Source organism: Chiloscyllium plagiosum, chromosome 31 (genome assembly GCF_004010195.1).
Source record: "Chiloscyllium plagiosum isolate BGI_BamShark_2017 chromosome 31, ASM401019v2, whole genome shotgun sequence".
Lineage (NCBI taxonomy): Eukaryota > Metazoa > Chordata > Chondrichthyes > Orectolobiformes > Hemiscylliidae > Chiloscyllium > Chiloscyllium plagiosum.
In genome coordinates this window covers 19,117,637-19,140,844 of record NC_057740.1, presented here as the reverse complement: position 1 = coordinate 19,140,844, position 23,208 = coordinate 19,117,637, and the positions used below count along the sequence as shown (strand labels likewise).

At 39.5% G+C, this 23,208-nt stretch overlaps 1 protein-coding gene across 1 annotated transcript in view; it reads left to right on the top strand.

Moving 5' to 3' along the window:
• LOC122565296 (A disintegrin and metalloproteinase with thrombospondin motifs 6-like) overlaps positions 1 to 22,168 on the top strand; it is a 149,676-nt gene extending 127,508 nt beyond the window's left edge. The window contains exons 18-24 of the mRNA XM_043721104.1: positions 3,196 to 3,359; positions 4,621 to 4,759; positions 7,193 to 7,322; positions 11,440 to 11,644; positions 12,303 to 12,479; positions 13,386 to 13,542; positions 20,543 to 22,168. Of these exons, the coding sequence (XP_043577039.1) occupies positions 3,196 to 3,359; positions 4,621 to 4,759; positions 7,193 to 7,322; positions 11,440 to 11,644; positions 12,303 to 12,479; positions 13,386 to 13,542; positions 20,543 to 20,652 (1,082 nt within the window). The 3' untranslated portion in view covers positions 20,653 to 22,168. The remainder of the gene's footprint in view (positions 1 to 3,195; positions 3,360 to 4,620; positions 4,760 to 7,192; positions 7,323 to 11,439; positions 11,645 to 12,302; positions 12,480 to 13,385; positions 13,543 to 20,542) is intronic.
• The last annotated feature ends 1,040 nt before the right edge of the window (positions 22,169 to 23,208 follow it).

Below are 23,208 nucleotides of genomic sequence, written 5' to 3'. Positions count from 1 at the left end.
CTGCAATACTTCCTGTATCTTTTAAGCTCATTCATTATATGCCAAGTATCTTAAATCTAACTCCTTTATTTCAAAAAGCAAATTTTGTTTTAATTTTCAAAAATATACATACTCATAAAATTTGCAACTGTATATTACATAGCAATTCAAATTTGACAAACAAAAAGTGCACTATAGATTAATCTATTTCAATGCAATACATCAAGTACCTTATTGCAGGTTATACTAACAATGTGCATTTACACGTCATGCCAGACCTTCATTTGGTGCATACAGCACGTGAGGGTTTTACATGGTTTTCAGTCTCTCAGTGTGCTGTGGCGGGGGGAACACACTGGTGCTATGTGACCTTTCCCCACTAAGCCTCAGTGGCTGTTGCCCCAAGCTGTAGTCAGTCTCTGTACAGCTGTTTGAGCTGGAAAGTACCAACAAGTTTTGGGCAGACCAAAGCACATTTTTAACCGACTTAAATTCATCCTGCAACAGTTAATGAATATCACAGGGAGCAACCTGTAGTTTGTTGTTTTTTGTCTATTCCTTTGTGAGATGTGAATATTATTGGTTAGTCCAATATGTACTGGCCTCACAAATTGCCTGAAGAAAGCAGTGATGAGCTGCCCTCTTGAATGGCTGCAGTCTCTGGTGGTGAAGGTATACCCCCAAAACTCTTAGGATTTTGACTCAGCGCCCAGTGCAATGTAATATGGAACTGCACAGAATTAACCTTAACAAAAACCACTGCCTCTGTTTCTAGACCTGCTTTGCAAAGGTAGATTCCAGAGGGCGGCGTGCAGTAGGTTATTTTCCACTGAAGCTGCCTTGAGAGCTGTATGGAGAGGTGTTATCTACAAGGCACAAGTCAGAAGTGTGACGGAATATTCAACATTTGCCTGAATGGGTGCCACTCCAGCAAAACTCAAGAAGCTGGAAACTATCCAGGAGGAAGCAGCCCAATTTGAATGGCACCACATCCACAAGTATCCACTCACTTTACCACTGCCGCTCAGTAGCAGCAGTATGTACCATCTACAGGATGTACTGCAGAAAGTCACGAAGACTCCTGAGAGAGCACCTTCCAAAGCCACGACCAATTCCACTTACAAAAGCAAGAGCAGTTAGTACATGGGAACATCAGCACTTGTAAGGTCCCTTCCAAGTAAATCACCATCCTGACTTGGAAATATGTTGCTGATCTTTCAGTGTCACGGAGTCAAAATCCTGGAATTCCCTCCAATAAGGGCATTGTAGATCAACATGCAGCACATGGATGACAGTAGCTCACCACCACCACCTTCAGATATGCAATAAATGCTGGTGCAGCCAGAGATACCCACATCCTGTGAAAGAACAAGAAAAAGTACCTGATGTTTGCTTTTAAATGATAGCCAAGGAGCATTACTGCAGACATTAGCAGTTCTTTTTTGTGACAGAAAAGATCAAGTATGAAGTCATAGCTAACTAGGTGATAGATACAGCTTTGCCGGTACAAGCAGGAAATTCAATTATTGAAATGTTCTTTTTGCTAACAGTGATTTCTGGGCCTGGATTCTACACATGAGTACACATAGTGTGTTTGTTTACCATAATGCATGGTACAACTTTACCTCCAAAATGTCTTTGTACAAATTTATATTGGTTTTGCTTTGATTCTATAATTACATATTGGGCAGGGAAAGGCATTATGGAATGTGAGTTAAAATGGAACGTAGGAAGAGTTGTTGCAGTAAAGGATGGAAATATATTTTCCCTCAAATACGATGCTGCCCATCCTTTTGGCATTATCATAAAACCAATTTTGCTCTTTATATCATTTAGAAGTTTAATCAATTATGTCTATACCCTGCTCCTGTTTGTTAACAGCAGATTGTTGGAGTTCTCACAGTTTATTATTAATACTAGTTATTAGTAAGGAATTGCTTAATAAAATCCTCGAAGTATTTCACCATGATTTCCATTCTTTTGTAATGAGTCAATGAAGAGCTGTGCTGAAATTTGTATCATTTTAAATACTTCAAGGGAGGCAGTGATGTAGTGGTAACAGTCACTAAACTTGTTATCCAGAGACTCAGGATAATGAACTGGTGACAAGGGTCCCCATGGCAGGTGGCAAAGTCTAAACTAAAAATTAACTCTCAAATTAAAACCTCGCTTAATAGCGACCATGTGACATTGTCGTAAAATCTCATCTAGTTCACAACCGTTCTTCTTGGAAGCAAATGTACCATCCTTACCAGTCTGGCCTTGATGTGACTCCAGTCCCACAGGAATATAGTTGGCTCATAAATGCCTTCTGAAATGGTCTAGCAAGCCATTAAAGATGGCCAATAAATGCTCGCCCAGGGAACAACACTTACATTCCATGGATGATTTCTTTTAAAAGATAAAGCACAGAGAATGCTGGAGAAACTCAGTGAATCTGTAGAGAGAGAAACAGAGTTTATCTTTCAATTGCAATATGACTCTTTTTTGTAACTTTTAGAAATGTATGGTCCTTTGAGGGAAGTCAGACTCAAGAGTGTGTTGCTGGGAAAACGCAACAGGGCAGGCAGCATCCGGGGAGCAGGAGGATCGACTTTTCGGGTATAAGCACTTCATCAGGAAGCCTTTTGACGTTATCATAAAACTAATTTTGCTCTTCTTTATATCATTTACAAATTTAATATATTGTCTATTCTCTGCTCCTGTTTGCTCCTGCATTCCTGATGAAGGGCTTTTGCCTGAAACTTCGATTCTCCTGCTCCTTGGATGCTGCTTGACCTGCTGTGCTTTCCCAGCAACACACTCTCGACTCTGATCTCCAACATCTGCAGTCCTCACTTTCTCCCTGCAGGGAAGTGTAAATTATTAACCACACCAAATTGTTTTACATCTGGGTAAAAATACATATGCAATATGATGGAAGAATCGAGTTCAATTGTAATACTGTCCTGTGGTTAAATAACATGACTGTGTTTATTGTCTAGGTTGAGGGGAAGAATATAGTGGATGTGTGAAGTAATCAGTGACATTGTACCCTATTTAGGAGACAGGGTGGGGGGTCCATTAGTAGGATTGGCAGAGTAGAAGATGATGAAGTTAGATTCAGCCACTGTTATTTCTTAGAATTGTAAATCAGCGACTTCCGGTGAACGAAAAGAATTTGTACTAGTAATATCATTGAAACTTTCTTAATTAATATTAAACTTCCTTTTTAAGCACTGAAATCTGATGGTGAAGAATACTTTATTAATGGTGGCTGGTCCATAGATACACCACAGCGGTTTGATATTGCTGGAACTGCTTTCCACTATAAGAGGCCCGATGATGAGCCAGAGTGTCTGGAAGCATTAGGACCTACCAATGCAAGTCTTTTCCTTATGGTAATCATTATTTCTTTTGATGTTTGAATACTAATAATTTAAGTAAAGCAGGTGAAGTTTCAAGGATACATGAGAAGTTAGTTAAAAATGAAGTTAATTAGCCACAGGTTCTTCTTCATTTTGGCAAAATGGAAAGAAGGCTTAGAAGTACAGCCAATTTAATAATATTTTGTTAAGGAATCTTACTTCCAAACAAATTTGTGTTATCCTACCTATTAGTATAGGTGTTGTACTCAGTGTATTTAGCAAGTTAGGGAATTGGACTCCCCAACCTGAGGAAAAGACCTTGTCTATTCCCCCATCTTTGCCCGTTGTGATTTTATAAATCTTTATAAAGTCACTCCTCAGCAGCCAATGCTCCAGGGAAAACAGCCACAGCCTATTCAGCCTCTCCCTATGGCTCAAACCTTCAGTCCCGGCAACATACTTCTAAATTGTTTTGAATCCTTTCATGTTTAACAACATTTTTCTCATAGCAGGGAGTCCAGAATTGAGCATAATATTCTAAAAGTGGCCTCACCAATGTCCTGTACAAACATAACATGATGCCCTAATTCCTATACTCAATGCACTGACCAGTGAAGACAGGTGTGCAAAAGCCTTGTCTACTCCACTTTTAAGGAATTATGCACCTTCACCCCCAAGTCTTTTTCTTTGGTAATAGTTTCCAAGGCCCTACCATTAACTGTATAAGTCTTACCCTGGTATGCCTTGCCAAAATGCAGCACCTCACATTTATCTACATTAAACTCTATCTGCCACTTCTCGGCTCATTGACCCATCTGATCAAGATCCTGTTGCACTCTGAGATAACCTTCTTCACTGTCCATTACACTACCAATGTTGGTGTCATCCACAAACTTTCTAACCATACCTCCTATATTCACATCTAACTCATTTATATAAATGACGAAAAGCAGTGGACCTAGCAGCAATCCTTGCTGCACACATCTGGTTACAGACCTCCAGTCTGAAAAACTACCCTGTGCCACCAACCTCTGTCTCCAACTTCAAAGCAAATTTGTATCCAATTTCCACTCAGTTCATTTCTACTCAGAATTTATGTTGTTGTTAAAGAGGAATGTGATGTAACTAGCAACGACTGCAGTAGTTAGTTGTACTAAGCGACCATGATGTATCTTGAAAGTTCTGAGTATCAAAGTAAATAAAATCTAGAAAGTTATTATCACTTTGATGTAGTAAGTATTCAAATGGACAAAAATATGAATTTGTTGTGAATTACTTTTCATTTCCCATGCAGGTGCTGATACAAGAGGAAAATCAGGGCATTCATTACAAATTTAATGCACCCATCACACGCACAGTCAGTGGAGATACACAGGCAACCTATGAGTGGCAATATTTTCCTTGGTCCAAGTGCACTGCAATATGTGCAGGAGGTATGTAGAGCAATATGAAAACCCACTATGATTATGAGGATTAGAGAATACCATCTTCATTTTGCTTATGACCATACCATTCTGAGTGAACACAATTCTTTTTGTTGGACCTTTCTTTCCTGGCCACTCTTGCAAAGAGTTCACTCCTGAGAATACATGTTAGCAAATTTTGCAATAGTAATTGGTGTTAGGAATCATAATAATTGAGTGCTTCATGGAATGTAAGGAATTAATAGATAGCTTTTTTTCTGACTAGCAAGGAATCACAGCTGAAGTGAACAGTTCATATCAATATTTAATCTTAGGGTTCTTGTGGTGCAGTGGTAGTGTCCCTACCTCATGGGCCAGGATGCTCAGGTTCAACCCCCACCTGCTCCAGAAATGTGTAATAACATCTCTGAATAGGATAATGAGAAAACACTTAACTGGTGCCTTTCAGAGGTTCTTATGGAGCAGTGGTACTGTTCCTACCTCTGAGCCACAAGACCTGAGTTCAAATTCCAACCTGTTCCAGGTGTTTACCATAATATCGCTGAACAGGTTGATTTTTTTTTTAAAAATGCCTTTAACTGGTGTCTTGGAGCTCTGATGGTGCAGTGATAGTGGCCCCACCAAAGGAGGTGTAGGTTCAATTCTCACCTGTAATAATGTTTCTGAACAGGTTGATTTAAAAAATAAGCTTTAACTCCTGGGTCTTTTTGAAAGAAAGATATAAGATCAGAATTTCCTTGGAGCGACACCAAAAATTAGCTGTTTCTTGAGGCCTTTTGATTTAGTAGCTTTAAAAAGAAACTGGGCATAAGAAGTTGAAGAAAGATGTTCTGACAGTACAGCTGACTGGGTAGTATTGAATTTTCACTGAAAATTAGATAAGCTGCACTCTCCAAATTGTGTTCATAGGATAACAAATTTGAGAAAATATTAAATACAATTTTGGAGAAGCTAATTCATGTGAATAAAGCATCAGTGGAGACATAAAACAATACAAATACAATTAATAAATTTAATTGTGTTGAAAATTATTTTAAAAGAATTTGTTTTTGTTATCAGAGAGCAAAGAAAACAAGCAAAATATTTTCGGATGCAAAATTTTCAAAACCACCAAGTAATGTGTTTGAAAAATCAATCCCATGACCTGATTGTGCACTTAGAGTGATGCCTGTTGGATTAGGGAATGGTTTTGAAGAGTTTAATGTTTATGTTTCGTTGGCTCCACCCACTCTGTGGATGTCTCGCAGAGCCTGTGGAGACAATGAGTTCAGGCTTTTGGAAAGAGCAGATGCATCCTTACTAGCTTTCTACAGTCTTAGTAATTATGTGTGATCAAATGTGGTTGTACATGTTGGTATCAAACAGTAAATGTTCCTGTTATCTAAGAACAGTGCCTCATCTTTTGATACTCAGCGGTGATACATTCTCCATCACTAACCACTGGATAGGCCCAAGACAAAGCAAAGCAAAGGACTGATGGCAGTAAGCCATTTCAAACAATCCTTAGCCAATACCACCTACTGACAGAGCTGCAAATGCCACACAGTGCCAGGATGGTTATCTAGGAAAATACCAGTGCCCACTATCACTGATATTTGCTACTGAAAAGATGACAGATTAAGTACACACAGACTGTTGCAGGTATTGTGGGCAATTGCAAATTTAACAGATGAGTAGAGACCCAATTAACATGAGTAAGTGTTGATCACTGACCATAAAGTTCATTTTCATGACATTGACTGACAAATCTCCCATGTGTTTTTTGGTAAATCAGAAAATATGCTTTTATTTGATGTCACATATCAGGGCTAGTTTTATATCCTTCACTCAGCATAGCTGTTGCAAACTGGTTCTTTTATGTAATTTACTGGCACTCGAGGCATTTTGTTCAGAATGTGCCATGATCACTGTGATTAGTATTTTTAAGGGAAATAAAATTCAATGAAATGAATCTAATTTTGACCTGACTATTTCTGGTCTGCCCTTGGGAAAATTGCAAGCCCACTGAGCTAATAGAAATGTTGAAGCCTGGTTGCACCCCTCAATGTGACAGCATCCAATGATTCACAGACTGCGTGGTTCTTGGACTCTCATGTTCCCAGGAGTTTGTGACACCATTTACCTACTTCTCTTCCCATGCCATATCCCAGCAAACACAAGGTGGTAGATTGTAAAATTCCCCTGTAATATTTGAGCTGTGGTTATGCATTTGAGTTTAATATGTCAAAATAAGCAACAAAAACAGATTTAAAAACAAGTAAAATTATTGAGTCTTGCATGATTCCAATAGTTCGTTCTTCCTTCAGATTAACTTCAGGATCAAATTAATAAAATTGCACAGAATTTACAAGAGCTAATGAACTGTAAATTAAGCAATGATTTTCATAATGGTTCGCACCTCTTTAATTTCACTAATTATCAAACTTTATCATTCCTGTATAGGTATACAGGCACAGGCTGTCGTATGCAAGAAACTGGATGATAATTCTGTTGTTTCTGCTCATTACTGTAACAGTGAAAACAAACTTCCAGAAAAACAACGTGCTTGTAACACTGAGCCATGTACATCAGTGTAAGTAACACAAGAACTGGGTTAATACTTACAGCAAATGTTATAGCTGTGTCACACTGCCACAAACTAAATGGAATGGGGCAAAATTTCATCTGACCAATGCCTGAGTTTGTTCGGTAACAATAAATAGACATCTTCCAGAGTCACTGAGGAAACTATCTTCATTCACAAAATCTGGTTCTATTTTACATTTTTGCAAAATCATTTTTGCCTCTAGTTAATACCTGAATGTCCTTAAGATGCTTAAGTCAACTTTTTTAAAACTAGAAATTTCTACCCTCATGGCAGAAGATTAAGACTAAGTGGCTGGCAGAAAACACAGAAATATGCAAAATTAGGTATTTTTTCTGCTTGGAAAGATATGAAGACTGGCATCCTGCAAAGGTTTGTGCTGAGCCTTTTCTCTTTATTTATATCAATGACTTGAATGATTTAAGGGAGCAAAGGCACAGTAGTTAAATTTGTAGGTGACATAAAGATAAGTAGGAAAATATGTTGTGAAGAATACAAAGGAAGGATATAGAATATAGATATGGATATAGATAGCCTGCAGATAACTCACAGGTTGATGGATTTAATGTGGGATAATGTGAAATTGTTTGCTTTGGCACGGAAAATAAACATAGAGTATTACTTCAATGAACAAGTGTAAAATTCCATAGTTCAGAGGGAGCTCAGTGTTCTAGTGCAGAAGTCACAAACAGTTGATATTCATGTCCAGTAAATAAATAAGGCTAATGTGATGCTGTCCTATTATAAAAGACAACTTGAACATAAAAGTAGGAATTTATGCCTCAGGTAGACAGGGTAATGGTGAGACCATGTCCTGAATATTGCATGTTGTTTCGGTCTCCATATTTAAAGAATGATATGAATATTGTGAAGGGGGTTCAGGTGAGATTTGTTAGACTAATACCTGGAACGAGCAGATTGCCTTATGAGGAAAGGTTAGACAAAATGAGTTTGTTTCCATTTTGGGTTTAGAGGAGAGAGAAGTAACTTGATTGAAGTGCATATTATCCCCAATTACCTTGACAAACTGGACATGTAAAAAAATGTTTCCTCTTGTGGGTGAGCCCAGAAGTAGAGGACACCCTTTTCAGACAGAGTTAAGGAGACTTTTATTCCCTCAGAGGGTTGTGAGATTTTGAAACACTCTGTCTCAGGAGGTGGTAGGGATAAAATCATGAAATATTTTGAAGACAGAGATGGATTCTGAGGCTGAATAGGGGGATCAATGGATATTGTGAGTAGATGGGTCAGTGGAATTTGAAATACAAACAGGTCAGCCATGATCATCTTGAATGATACAGAGGCTGAGGAGAGTGGACAGCCAATATATTCCTGCTCCTAATCTGTGTTCATGTTCTCTCACCAAATTAATTCAGAGATTAAAATCGATGTTTTGTGTATGTATGCATATTTCATGATCTGGAATCTCCTAAAAGGTGGTAGAACAAATCCCAAAGTAATGATCAAAAATGAAGTAGCTTAACTCCTGAAGGGTAAAGATTTCCAGAGCTCCAGGGAAAGAGGAGGGGAATGGAAACTATCTGTCAAAGACCCAGCACCAGGATGAATGTCCCTCACCTGAGCATTATCATTCTATAATTTTCTCACATCAAATCACTGATAGTCAGGTATTCCTATTCCAGAAAATGCTTTCAAACTGTGCAGGTAAACTGTTGGGAATAACTTAAATTAAGGTCTTATATATTGAATCATGTGTTAAAAGGGCAGAGCTAAGCACGGAATTGCATTGAAGGGCAAAGCTGGCAGCAGTTTGACCTTGTTTGAGAGAAATCTGAGTTTCCATCGCAGCATGCTTGGATCAGGTAACTTCCATTTGTGCCACACTGAAAGCTGAGACATCAATCACACCTCATCTACATTAGGGTGCATCTTCAAGTGCAGTAATGGAGTTGGTCACCATTCCGTGCTGGACCGTCCAACAGGCTGGAGGTTAAGCTCTGCTCAAGGTTCTGAGATACGTTGGTGCTAACCTTTCCTATACTGCTTGACATTGCAGGCAGGTTTTCTGGCAGGGCTCCCAATGCACCAAGCATTCCATTGTGTATCCCAATCATCATTTGTAGGCAACTGCATTGAAACTTTATCCGTGTCCATCAAACCCCATGTGTGAATGCTCCCCTAATAGCATCCCCTCTGGTAATGCACTGCCCTTGATTCCTGACCAAGCTGAAACCACAAGTACCCAATGTTTCACCAGGTGCAGACCCCAATTCTGAACTCTCCTCTAAATGACAAGTAATTGCCCTGTTTAATCTCGAGACTTTGAATGTGTGATCTAAAGGCAGTGTTTCTTCATTATCATCGTCTTCCACTGTTGCTTCAGTATCTGAAAGGCGAAAGGCAGAAATGGACTGGCGGTGAACAGGCATGCAACATAGGGAGTAAGAGGTTCATACTTTTACCCTATCTCCTGCTTCTAAATCAGAAAAAAAAAATTGGAAAAGGGGAGGTGAGTGAAAAGGGAGGTTCAGGTATGAAAATACCAGCATCTTCTCTCATTTCAGGCCGACTCCCAGCTGAGGTCTTGCCTCGAGCTGCTCCAATATTGTGACTACTGTCTACTTCATGGGGATAATACATGCATCCACACCTGTCCTGCACCATTAGCATCTTCTGACACTGATTGTGTGTCTCCTTTTGAAAGATAGAAAGATTTGTATCAGTGAATGTCATGCGATTGATTTGTCTGATGTAGCTGTTAATGGTAATGTTACCATTCAATGATGTGTAGGTGTGAGGTTTAGAGCAGTGTTGAATATTCAGTATGAGTCCTGACTGAAGGAGGATGGTGAGTGATGGTGGGTTAGTTGCTGTATTGGTGTAATATGACAATTAAAGGTGCATTAAATTGACCTTGACTACTCGTATGAGGTTATTGTGTGATTTTGAGCATTACATCAGGTCCTTGAGGATAGACTTCTGAGATTGAGTCTGTCTCACTGTCTTGTAAGTGTTAGTCTGGAGGGCCTCTAAGTCTCCTGTGGATACAGGGCATCTCTGCTCTTCAGCAGCTCCTCCACACCAAGGTCTCCAAAACAATGTTAGAAAATTGTGGACCTGAATATTTTGGGCCCTACCAGGGATGTGAGTAGAAGCAGACAGTGCCCCAGCAAATGTATCAGCTTTTCAACCTCCATCCCTTGTATCAGGCATTTTTTGGCAAATTAGTTTTGTGAGCAGTAAGGCTACCTGCCTTCACATAGTGGGTAGCCAGTTAAGCTCAATAACATCCTTCTAAGGTGCACTTACAGGAGGCTGAATGGAATTTTCCAATCAACATCCAGTTTGTTGATGTGACTGAAGCAGTTTAACTGTCTGGAGATGTTCACACTGTGACTGAGGGACCGGTGCTGTCAGCAAACCCACATGCACTCCCCCTCCTGCCTGACTGCATACACTTGTGGCCTGGAGACTATCCCTGACTGTTACAGTTGCTTACGTCTCTTGTGCAAGTTCAGGGTTTGGTGGCCACCCTGTCACACAACTCCGTGCACAATTAAAATTGGGGCTTACTTTCATCAGCCATTGACATCATTTCCAGATATGTCTGGCTTTACCATGGATCCCAGTTTCAGAAGCAAGTACTCAAAGTGCATAAGTAACTAGAATGAATGTTATGTCTGCAAAAATCCAGGCAAGCATCCAAGCCACCTAATATTGATGTCAGATATTTGAAGAGTGCACTGTCATTGAGGTGTTCATTTTATGTGGTTATGAGTTTGGGTTTGTAGTAGCAACATATTATGGATCATTCAGGCACTTTGAGTTACTGTAGCAATGTGTACTTTTCATATTGTATTTGTTATATAGGTGACAGAGAGTCCAGCCTTCTTTCCATCACACAGTTGAACAAAGACCTCTCCCAATCTTGCCACCTACCCAGTGGCATATGTTGGAAAAATTTATATGTTGTCAATCAATCTATTTGGCCGTGTTATGAATGTACCTTCCTTGACCATCAAGTCCTGGGACTGAAACCTGGAGCTTCTGGTTCAGAGGCAGGGATAATACTCACAGTGCCACAAGACTTCCTTTATGTGTTTGTCCACAAACATAAAGTCATTTTATATTTTTCATTTTCCAGCTGGATTGTAGGTGAATGGTCCGAGTGTAGTCGGACCTGCAATGGGGGACTTCGCACTCGTGATGTTGTATGTGTCCAAAAGGTCACTGCTTCTGAGCAAAAAGTACTGGATGATAGTCACTGTATGACTGAACGCCCTCTAATAAAAGAAAGCTGCAATAACCATACCTGTCCACCAGAATGGGTTCCTCTTGATTGGTCTGAGGTAATGTGTACTTCATTCTACTTGTAAGGTTTAAGTCTTCAATCAATATGACATTGTTTATTGATAGTCAAAGAAATACTTGAATGCAACTCAGTGATATTTAATTAAAGTCAAGATGAATCATTTCTTTTTAGGATAGATGTTCAGGTCATTGAAAGGTGTGGAACTGTGATACAATCTCTCCAGTTTAAGATGGAACCCAGGACCAGTGTGAATCTCACCCTGTTTCCTGATCCCACAAATTCCCCAGGAAGGAATGGGTGGGGGATGTTAGTGTTTCTCGCTGCAGTTTCTGTCTCCAGTGCTTGAATGTTTGAACCAAGACGGGAATGACAATTGAGCTTGAGTGCTTGCAGGCAGAGGACACTGCTACTGTGCACTGCACCTTTCGTTCATGTCTGTAAGTGGGAGATATTGGGACACATCATGGATGATATGTAGGTATCTGCCCTCAGGATATGATGTCCACTTTCCTGGAACTTTACGTGGAAATGTACCATGAGGTGAATAAAAATTCTGTCCTGAAAACACTGCAGAGAATTTCTGAGTCTTCATTAACTTTTGATGGTTGCATCCAACTTATAGAATAAAGTGAATCCTGGTGAAATGTGTAGCACCTTTCAAAATTTTAAGCATGCCTTTCTCTTTATCTTCACAGTGCACACCAAGTTGTGGAATAGGTCACCGGCATCGTATTGTACTTTGCAAGAGCAGTGATTACACCATGACATATCCAGCTTCCCATTGCCCTGCAGACTCCAAACCTCCCACCCGAATACGATGTACTTCACAACGATGTCCACTTCCTCGCTGGCTAGCAGGAGAATGGAGTCCGGTAATCAATCCAATAATATGTTATTGTCCCATTCAAGAAAATACTGTTATAATCGAAGATATAAATAAATATATAAATCGAAGGTCCTATAAAATAAAGCTATTTTCATCAATTCGAGCTCAGATGCAAGACTTGAAAAATTACTTCAGAGTGTAACTCATGAAGTTGTTTGAGTAGAAAGTTTACACTTATCGTTAACCCGAACCTCTTTGAATCAATATCCACTCCCTTCCTCATATGTGTTTTATACCTAGAGGCCAGTCCCTTAACTCCTCAGATCCACCATGGGAAATTCAATTTCATTTTAAAAATGTAAACTAACAGTTAGATTTTTTAAAAATTGAAACAATTAAGATACTTTTTCAGTTTATTGTAGCTGCTAGTTTGAACTTTCTCCTTTGCAGAAGGGGACCCAGTAAGACTGCACAACTTTAATGGAATCATCTTAGCTCAGCTCATTGCACCTTCACCCCTGAGTACAAGTTTATGGAGACAGGTTTGACTTCAGAAATGGAGCGTGTAATGGAGTGTGAAAACCAGGGGGTCTTGCAACATTCTCCAAGCTTCTCGCTTTCAGATAAGATGTTGAACTAAAGCTCTTTCTATCTTCTCAGAGAGACATAAATCATTCCATAGCACCTTTTGAAAGAGTTTTCTCTGAGTATTCTGGCCAACATTCAACTATCAACAAGTCTCACCAAAAGCAGATTAACTGGCAGGATATCTAATTTGTTAGAAAATGTGACTTCTGGATTAATGTCTAACACATGACACTACCATGAGATATACATATAGTGTCAACTGTTATGCTGGGTATAAAAGAAGCTGTAAAAATTAATTACTTTCCTCTGATGCTTCACTCTGTACCTGCTTAGGCTTACATTTACATTTTGTTTATTTCCTTAGTGTTCTGTACAGTGTGGTCTGGGTCAGCAGATGCGAATGGTTCAGTGCTTGACTTACATTGGTCAGCCTTCCATGGAATGTCCAGAGTCCAATCGGCCTGCAGCCATGCAGCAGTGTGAAAGCAGATGTGAAGCTCTTCCCACTGAGAATCCAGAAGGTAAATCTACCTTTTCATGCTGTTGTAGAGCTCTCATTTTGTGGTTATAAAGTCTAGATGAGTTTCTGCTGAAGCAATATATTTAGGTCTTAGGTGAACAGCTTGATCTGGAACATAAACAGTAAATGCTATAAACAGTAAAAAAAACTTGTGTTAATGTTGGACCATAAACACGATTAAATACAGGTCATTCTGCTGTAATGTGCATTTTGTTACCACAAATTCACTATGACGCGATTGATGAATTAGGAACACTGTTTCTAAAGCACAAAGTATTAAAATGTGCGTTGGCTGTAATGCATTTACATCACCAATACTTCAAGCGCAGTTTCTAAACTGCGTGATTTTTCTATAACATGGGGTTGCACAAGAACGTAACTATCGCATTATAGAAGAACTGCCTGTATAATATTCCAAGGCAATTCACAAGCGTCTTATAAAACAAGTTATAACACTGAGCCATGTAATGAAATATTAGGTCAGATAGACAAAGGGCAGTCAAAGAGGTGATTTCAAGAAATTGTTTGAGCTTGGAAAGTTCTACAGCTTGGAAATTAGCAAATTGAAGGTGCAACCATCAGTGATGAGTACTTAAAATCAGAAATGCATAAGTGACCAGATTTAGAGGAGTACATTTAGAATTATAAAATCATAGAATCCCTACGATGTGGAAGCAGTCCATTTGGCCCATCGAGTCCACACTGACCCTTCAAAGAGCATCCACCCAGACTCACCCCATCCCTGTAATCCTGCATTTCCCATGGCTAATGCACCAAGTTTGTCCATCCCTGGACATTATGGGCAATTTAGCATGACCCGTTCACCTTTTGGATTGTGGGAGGAAACTGGAGCACGCGGAAGAAACCCACACAGACACGGAGGGAATATGCAAACTCTACACAGACAGTCACCCAAGAGTAGAATCAAACCTGGGTCCCTGGCACTGTGAGGCAGTAGTACTAGCTATAGCAGAGATATCTCAGATGGTTATAGGGCTAGAGGAGATTACAGAGCTTGGGAGGGGGATGGACATGGAAGGAATTGAAATATTCAGCAGGTCCGGCAGTTTCTGTGGAGAGAGTTGCTGTTTGAAGTCTGTGATCTTGCATCAAAACCAGAGATTGTTTAAAAGATTTAATGAGATTTAAACATCTACAGAGGGAGATGAAGATGGGGAAGGAGAATGAAGAACAAAAGGGAAGATCTGTGATATGTTGGAAGACAGGAGTGATTACATAACAAAGGCTGATGTGGTGCAAGATGAAAGATGAAGATAAATCATTTTTAAAAAGGCGTAATAATAGTTTGGTTTAGTGGATATACACATAACACATTTTGAGTGTGCCTGCAGCACATGGACTGCAGCGTTTTATGAAGGCAGTTCACCATCACCTTCTGAAGAGAATCTAGGGATTGGCAATAAATACCATCCCAGCTATTGACGGTTGCATCCCATAAATGCATTTAAAAAGATTCATTACCAGCATCAACTGTCCAAAAGAAAAGGAAATAATGCTAATAACCTGATTTATTGAACTGAATTTTGAGACTCTAAGTTTGTAAAATGCCTCATTGAAATTGGGATATGGTTCCTCAAGCATCATTGGAACCAAGAGAGCTGTGATCAGAATGAGAAAATTAGAATGGCAAGTGAAGGGAAACTGAGCACACACTTTTCAATTGAGTGGAGGTGTTCAGCAAGGCAAAGCATTGGTTTTGGTCACCCACTGTAGGAGACACTGCATCATGGTCAGTGAATACAGTATATGTAATTGAGAGAAATACAAGTTTATCACTTGCTTCATCTGGAGAGATTATCCTGGACCTTAGGATAGAGCAAAAGGGCAAATACTGCATCTCTTTCACATGTTGGAAGGTGCTGTTAGGAGCAAATCAGATTTTGAGAGTGATAAATGTTCACGTTCAAATGTTGAGGAAGGAAGAGTCCCTTTTCAACTTGGTTTGAAATCTTGTTGACAGATTCCCTCACCAGTTAAATCACATTTTGCACAGTTTTGTAATTTTTCAATTTTTGCCCCATTTTTAAATGTTAAGGACTGAATAATGTTAATAATGCTCATTAACACTTTGTCAAGAGCCAAGATCATGAAAACATGATGGCAAGATTGAGTTTGTGTTCATGATTGCCTACAAAGTAATCTCGTCATCTCAATATTGGCTACTAGCTGCCAACTGGGAATCAGTACTTCTCTTTCCTGAGAAACAGTTATCTCAAATATTTGTACATCTCTGACAATGGCAGACATCTGGTATCACCATGTTTGGGCCAGTTTGCTGGTGCAATTTATGGGAGGCACATTCACATTGTCTTCTGTCCATGAATTAAATCGCAAAGTTTTGGCAGATTTTCAAAGTGGCTTTGTACATTTAAAATCAAAAGAAGAACTACAGGACCACTTCTTGTTCAAATGACTCCCCATTCATCAAATGATAAAAGTTCTAATAATATCATTGTACCTTTTTTTCTTGGGATCAGACACCTTGAGAAATTACAACTCTGTTGAAACTAACATAACTGCACTGAGATCTCATTGTAACCATCTGGAGGCAATGTCTCCTGGCATAAAGGACATCTGTTTAAATTTAAAAATTGATATTTTGAATATAGACATTGATTTTTTTATTCCCCAATCTGATGATGAAGTTGCCTTAGGAAAATAAATTCTCTTTTGTTTATGTTGTAAGAGATGAAGTAAAGTTTTAAAGATTCCTCAAAAAGCAAGAAGTCATAATTATGTTCTGATTATTAAAATTTAAAGTATTGTAGCAGAATGCATTCCAATTTAGTGTCAATGACAAAACAGCTTTTCCATAGAGACTTTCCATTTCGCAGAATGTAGGAGAAGGGATGGTCTGAAAGGTGACTCAAGCTATGAAAATATTCAATTACTCTCCATTACACCTTCACATTGACATGAATCTGCACTTCTCATGCAATTGCTAATTTCAAATAAATGAGTGTTTTCAAATAGAATATAATACAAACAAAAGAATAGTATAATATTTCCTTAAACAAAAAACACAAAATTTAAAATGATTAAGCTAAGCCCTCACTAATTGTATCAAGAAACCTTTTTTCATCCTGCTAATAACTTGATAAGGAAAGCTTACTGATGTATTGGCAAACTGTAGAGTATTGGTTTGAAGATCATTCCAAATACTTTTCATTGCAAATTAGAGACAACCAGAAGATAATTACATTGTTAATTGCCTTTCAAGAGAATGTTTCTGGCATCCATCCATCTTGTAAGAGGCAATGGATATGCAGCAAACAAATCTACTTCAGATGGAGTATCTCCCTACAGGGCATCAAAGACCGGTCTTTGTGAAGCAGGGTCTGCCATGAGTGCGATCTGTAAAGCTCCTCAGTTCTTGAGGGTTGTTGCTGCTGCCATGGTAACTGGTGCAAGTCACTGTAGTCTCAGTAGTCAACAGGGGATACCTTCTCTGGGGTGGCATGATTGCTCAGTGGTTAGCACTGATACCTCACAGCATCAGGGAACCAGGTTCAACTCCAATCTTGGGTGACTGTCTGTGTGGAGTTTGCATGTTCTCCCCATGACTGCGTGGGTGTTCTCCAGGTGCTCTGGTTTCCTCCTACAGTACAAAGACATACAGGTTATGTGGAATGGCCATTCTAAATTACCAGGGATGTGTAAGCTAAGTGAACTAACCATGGGAAATGCAGGGTTACAGGAATGGGGTGAGTCTGTGTGGGATGCTCATTGAAGCGTCAGTGTAGACTCGATGGGCTGAATGGCCTGCTTCCACACTGTAGGGATTCTATGATTTCCCAGCTGCCTGTGAATCATAGAAGCAGCACTTTGAGCTGAGACATATGCACACAGAAGTCACACTAATATTATACACTGCTCCTCACTGAGTTACATCTAACATGTGAAAAATCTGATCAGATGATTTAATGTAAACAAAACTCATAAACATTTTGTTTGTACTTCCTTGGGTACAAAAATAATGAAGTTTTTCATTATGGCTTCCATTCCCAGTTGTCACACTCTATTGACTCTTAAACCTCACAAATCAGAATATTCCATCTCTGAATTTATTTGATGCACTGGGGCTGGATGTTGCATGGAAAACACACACAGGTCTGACTTGAATAAAATTCCAAACTCCAGTGTTTTCCTTATGTTTGTTACTTATAATGATGATGGTTGTCCTGAACTGTGATGGAGACCATTCACAGCTTAGACAAACTAATGCATCTGTGGTTGCAAGGGCCTTCTTGCCCTGAAAGAACATGTTCTTGAAACAGAATCCATTCAGTGCATTCAACTCAGAAAGATGTCATTATTTATCGTTGATCTCCCCTGTCCCTTGTGATAACTGAGGCATGTTGACCATGAAGCACTGTCTGCCCCAAAGCATGTTGTCACCCAGAATGCATTGTCTCTCGCCATTTAGCATATACCTCAGAATTTCACCTATGGAGTTGTGTAAAGGTATACAGAGAGACTGGTGTGCAAACCTAGTGCATAGGCACGTATGGTATTGACTCTGTCTTTATCAGGTGACAGCCACAGGAAGATGAAGCGCTTTAATGTTGCTACCAGTGACTCAGTTGACTTGGACGAGTGTTTACTTACTATGAAGCCTCACCATGCTTCCAATTTTCCTTGTCCCTGCTAGTAGTCTCATGATGAGAGTTTGTGTCAGCTAATCTGATTTCTTGTGAAGTGGTGATGTCAATACCAGGTTTATGTTACCCACAGTCAAACAAGGCAGTCTTGTGTACACATACTGTGGAGTGAAAGTTGTTGTTCATGTCAAAGCTTATGCTCCTCACATTCCAACTTCCAAGTTGAAAGGTTACCTTCCTTTATTTGCTACTTAGTGTAGGCATGTTCTAGGCATGCAGACTTGCTTTTTTTTATTGATTCACAGAATGTGGGTGTTCTGGCCGGATCAGCATTTGTTGCCTATCGCAGGTTGTCCTTGAGATGGTGTTGGTGAACTGTGTTGAATTGTTGCAGATCATTTGGTGCAGTACATAAGTGAGGGAGTTCCAGAATTTTGAGTCAGTGGCAATGAAGAAACACCAATATATCTCTGAGAGGGGAACTTGAAGGTGGTGGTGTTTCCATGTATCTGATGTCCTTATTCTTAGTGAGTTTATAATGATGGTCATGAGTTTGGACTATGCAGCCTACTTTAACTTCTGCAGTGCATCTTGTAGATTCGACAGACTACTGCTACTAAGTGTCAGTAGTGAGGGAATGCATGTTTGCCCTGGATGGTGTCAAGTTCCTTGATTGTTGTTTGAACTGCACTCATCCAGGCAAGTGAGGAGTGTTCCACCAAGTTCCCTGACTTGTACCTTTGGACAAGTTCAGAAAACTTTGGGGAGTCAGAAGCTGCAAGATTCCAAAGCTCAGACATGGTCTTGTAACCATTGTAGTTATATGGCTAGTCCAATTTATGTTCTGATTGATGGTAGTTCCCAGGATGCTGACTGTGGGAAAGTCAGCAAAGGTAATGTCATCAAATATCAAAAGTTGATGGTCAGATTCTCTCTTGTTTGGTATTGGCATTTCCAGGCACTTCTGTGGACTGAATGTTATTTGCCCTTTGTCAGCCCAAGCCTGAATATTTTCTAGGTCTTGCTGCATTTGGACATGGACCACATGAACATTGTGCAATTATCAGTGAACATCCTCACTTCTGACCTTATGGTGGAGGGAAGGTCATTGATGAAGCAGCTCAGGTTGATAGGGTCGAGGACACTATCTTGAGGAACTCCATTAAAAATCACACAACATCAGGTTATAGTCCAACAGGTTTAATTGGAAGCACTGGCGTTTGGAGCACTACTCCTTCATCAGGTAGTTGTCCTCAGTTACCATTGCAGGAACTCCTGCAGAGATGTCTTGAAGCTGAGCTGATTGACCTTCAGCAACCACAACCGTCTTCCTTTCTGCTAAGTATGGTTATTGGGTAGGGTCTACGTATTTTCCATACTGCCACCCCCTCTGCCTTCCACTGCCACATATAAGTTTGGAGCAGGAGTAGGCCTTACAGCCCCATGAGCCTAATTTACCATTCAAGAAGATCATGGTTGATCTAATAGTGACCTCAGTTCCACATTCCCACCTACCCCCAGTAAACTTTGGTTCTCAAATTCATGGGCTGGTATTCAGATGATTGACCCCTTTAATGTCTGGGGCCTAGACAATTGCAGGAGGGAATGGGGCGCATTCTTGAAGGAAGCACCACCTCCTAATGGGACAGAGTGCCAGTTCTCTTTCTGTCAGCTTTATTTAATTAGCCATTCACTTCTTTTATTGTTGTTGTTGTTATTTTCATTGATGTTAACGTTGCAAGCTAATGTTGCATCGCAAATATAGATGTAATCTTGTGTTCTAAGTGTGTCATTCCCTGGGTCCTCATGTGACTAGACCCTACCTCCAATACCTACCGCTGAACCCAACCTGACCATTAATCTCCTTGTACTGCTCCCCCACCTCATCAAATTAAATTAGATTAATCCTCCAGGTAAGCCCACCAACTCTGCAATTTAATTCTCATAGTAAAACCCACACCTCAATACTATCTGGATAAGTCCCTGTCAGAGCACTGATTCTCTGACATTTAAAGATCCTCATCACAGGATTAGTCCTTCCAAAAGCCTCCCACTATATCTCCCACCATAGTATTAAATTATCCAATAATCCCTCAATAACACACATCACAGCATTAAAACCTACCAGATAAACCTGCCACCACTGCAATAATCCCTCCCAACCAGAATGTTAGAAAAAGACTTTGGTGAAATTTATGCTGTTACAAGTCTCTGATAATATAGATCAGTGGTGGTTGTGTCAAGGATATGCTGCATTGAAGAAAATGTTACAGCAATAATGAGTGGGGATTTCTCTTTTTTTTCTTAACATTGTTATGCAAAACATGCCTTATAGCAAAGAGAATTGTGATTTGATTATGGTTTATTTTCATTCCACAGAATGCAGGGATGTGAATAAAGTGGCTTACTGCCCACTGGTGCTAAAATTTAAATTCTGCAGTAGGCCCTACTTCAGACAGATGTGTTGTAAAACTTGCCAAGGACATTGATCTTCAAGAACAGCTTCAAATGAGCAAAATATTTTCTGGAGCCGGACTGCAGTGTGGACCAAATGTGGAGATGTTGTATTCATTCAAAGAGAAGATAGGAAGGAAAAATCAAGGTGTTAACCAGCTAATAAGGACAATCAACAAGCTCCACTTGGTACAGTCATCTCATTGATTTGTCATAAAACGACCAGCATTGACCATGATTTATATCTGTTGCTGAATTCATGGACTTCATCATTTCAGCCAGTTGACTTAAATAGACAGCACCACAATACGTAATTAATGCTCAAGACTACAAGCTATAGTATTGCCCATTCTTTTGTGAATTTGCAGGGTTTTTTTAACATCATCTGAACAAGAGCTGATTTCCCATATTATGGATGACAGCATAGCTATATTATGAAAGTGCTGCTTAGCTGTTAATTTGTTCACAAAGAGAATATTTTAACAAATTTTGTAACAGTGTATCAATAGTGGATTTGTGAAGGATATAAATGATCTCCATTCTTAATCCATAGATGTGCTATGTGCTGCAAGGATTTGCCAAAAAAGCTACAGCGTTATAACCCCCCAGTGAGCCTTGGGTGCTGTCCATCTGCTTTCTGTACTTCTGATGTTTTCTAGTATCTCCACCAGTGAATTAAGCTACCGATTTCAATACTGGACAGTTTTAATCTAGACAGTGATTATTTTTATTCTGGGTTGCACTGCTGAAACAATCATAAATAAAACATTTAATAGAATTAGTAAAATGTAAATCAATATTAATGGACTGCAAACAAATTACTGTGAAGTCCAAGCTGCTCACCAATTGTTTCTGTTACTTTATTAGTTCAGATTGCTTTATATTTATGGAAGTTTAAATCTAAAGTAATATTCACAAATTAATTGCACGTGTATTGCAGAATTTCCAAATGGTAGTCTTTTAACAATTGACCAGAAAGATTATACTGTTGTCACACAAACCACTTTGCAGCTGTCCGGCTGCAGTCATTGTAGAGCATCCTGTCTTAATCACTGTTGGCTCTTTTAACATTTGTGACAACACTGAAAACAAAATGGATAAGTGGTAGAACTGATGTTTCCCCCAGCAATGGCACTCAGACAATTGTTCACTGCGAAATTGTACTGCATAACATTTTTAGTACAGATTGACAACTTACTTGCCATATTATGTTGTGGTATATCCAAACTATTAAGTAATCTTGACGGTTATGTTTTTGCTCATCTGAAAAACATTATATTACAATACTTAATTGAAAATGGTGCACTTATTGACCCGAGCAGCTAACCCTGCTTGGCTCAACTTGGTTCGTCCATTGGTGACGTGAAAGAAGTACTCATCCCATCCCCTACTGAGAATTGCAATATCAGCAATATATGCCAGTATGTAATTTCTGGCTGTTGTCAAAACAGGATCAACCAGTGTTAGCACATAATGTATGTATTCTTCATTCCAAAATGCCTGACTGTAAACATGTACATTTCTGATGGTGTAACAAATACAAAGCATGACTGGGCCTCAAAATTTAGTACCATCTGTCTTATTTCAGGATTGGATCTGTCAGATACTTGTTACCTACTAGTATCTCCAGGATCTTCACAGTGTAAGCTATTGGAAAGGACTCAAGCTCTGCCAATCCATTTATCATCAAGTAGAATTGTCTTGTCCTTTTTCAGGACAACAGCACTATCCATTCCCACAAGCTCTGGATATGCATTTTCTACATTTCTCCAACTATATGCTTTCTCTCCCCTGTCTGGCATAATGGATAAATGTTGATGTAATGCCCATGTTTGCAGTGTGTATAAGCTGAGTTGAAAAGTGTGGTGCTGGAAAAGCGCAGCAGGCCAGGCAGCATCCGAGGAGCAGGAGAATCGACATTACGGGCATAAGCCCTTCTTCAGGAATGACTTTCCCGAAGAATAGCTTTTGCCCAAAACGTCGATTCTCCTGCTCCTCGGATGCTGCCTGGCCTGCTGCGCTTTTCCAGCACCACACTTTTCAACTCAGGTCTCCAGCATATGCAGTCCTCACTTTCTCCTAGTGTGTATAAGCTGCTTTGCAAAGCCTGGCTATTTCTACAATAGTGTCAGCAATCCTAGCAACAGTTTCCAAGTGTGATATTTCTGTATGTAATATAAAGGAGCTGATGCATTGCCTTCATGCATTGAGCAACCTAATTTATTATATAACAAACCAAATGTTTCACCTTCTTTTCCTATCTTTGGAACAAATGTGATATTTGGGGCCACATCCATGCATGTGAGGTAAGATTTTAGCTTTCTTAGTGTTTCGACAAATGTACTTGGTTCAATGGTTAAATACATATGGCAACTGCATAGTCAACCTTGTTGATTCCACCTTTCCATCATCATATATGGACTAATTTAGTGAAGCTTTTGTATTTGAGCAGCATAAATTGCCCTACCTTCATTTTTGTTTTTGGGATGTAAGCTTCACTGGTTGTGTTACACTGGAAATGGTAGAAGTGGCCCTCCTTTTTGAAATGCTACTCTTGCAATATTCTGTAGTGAGTTCTGGATTTTTGATGC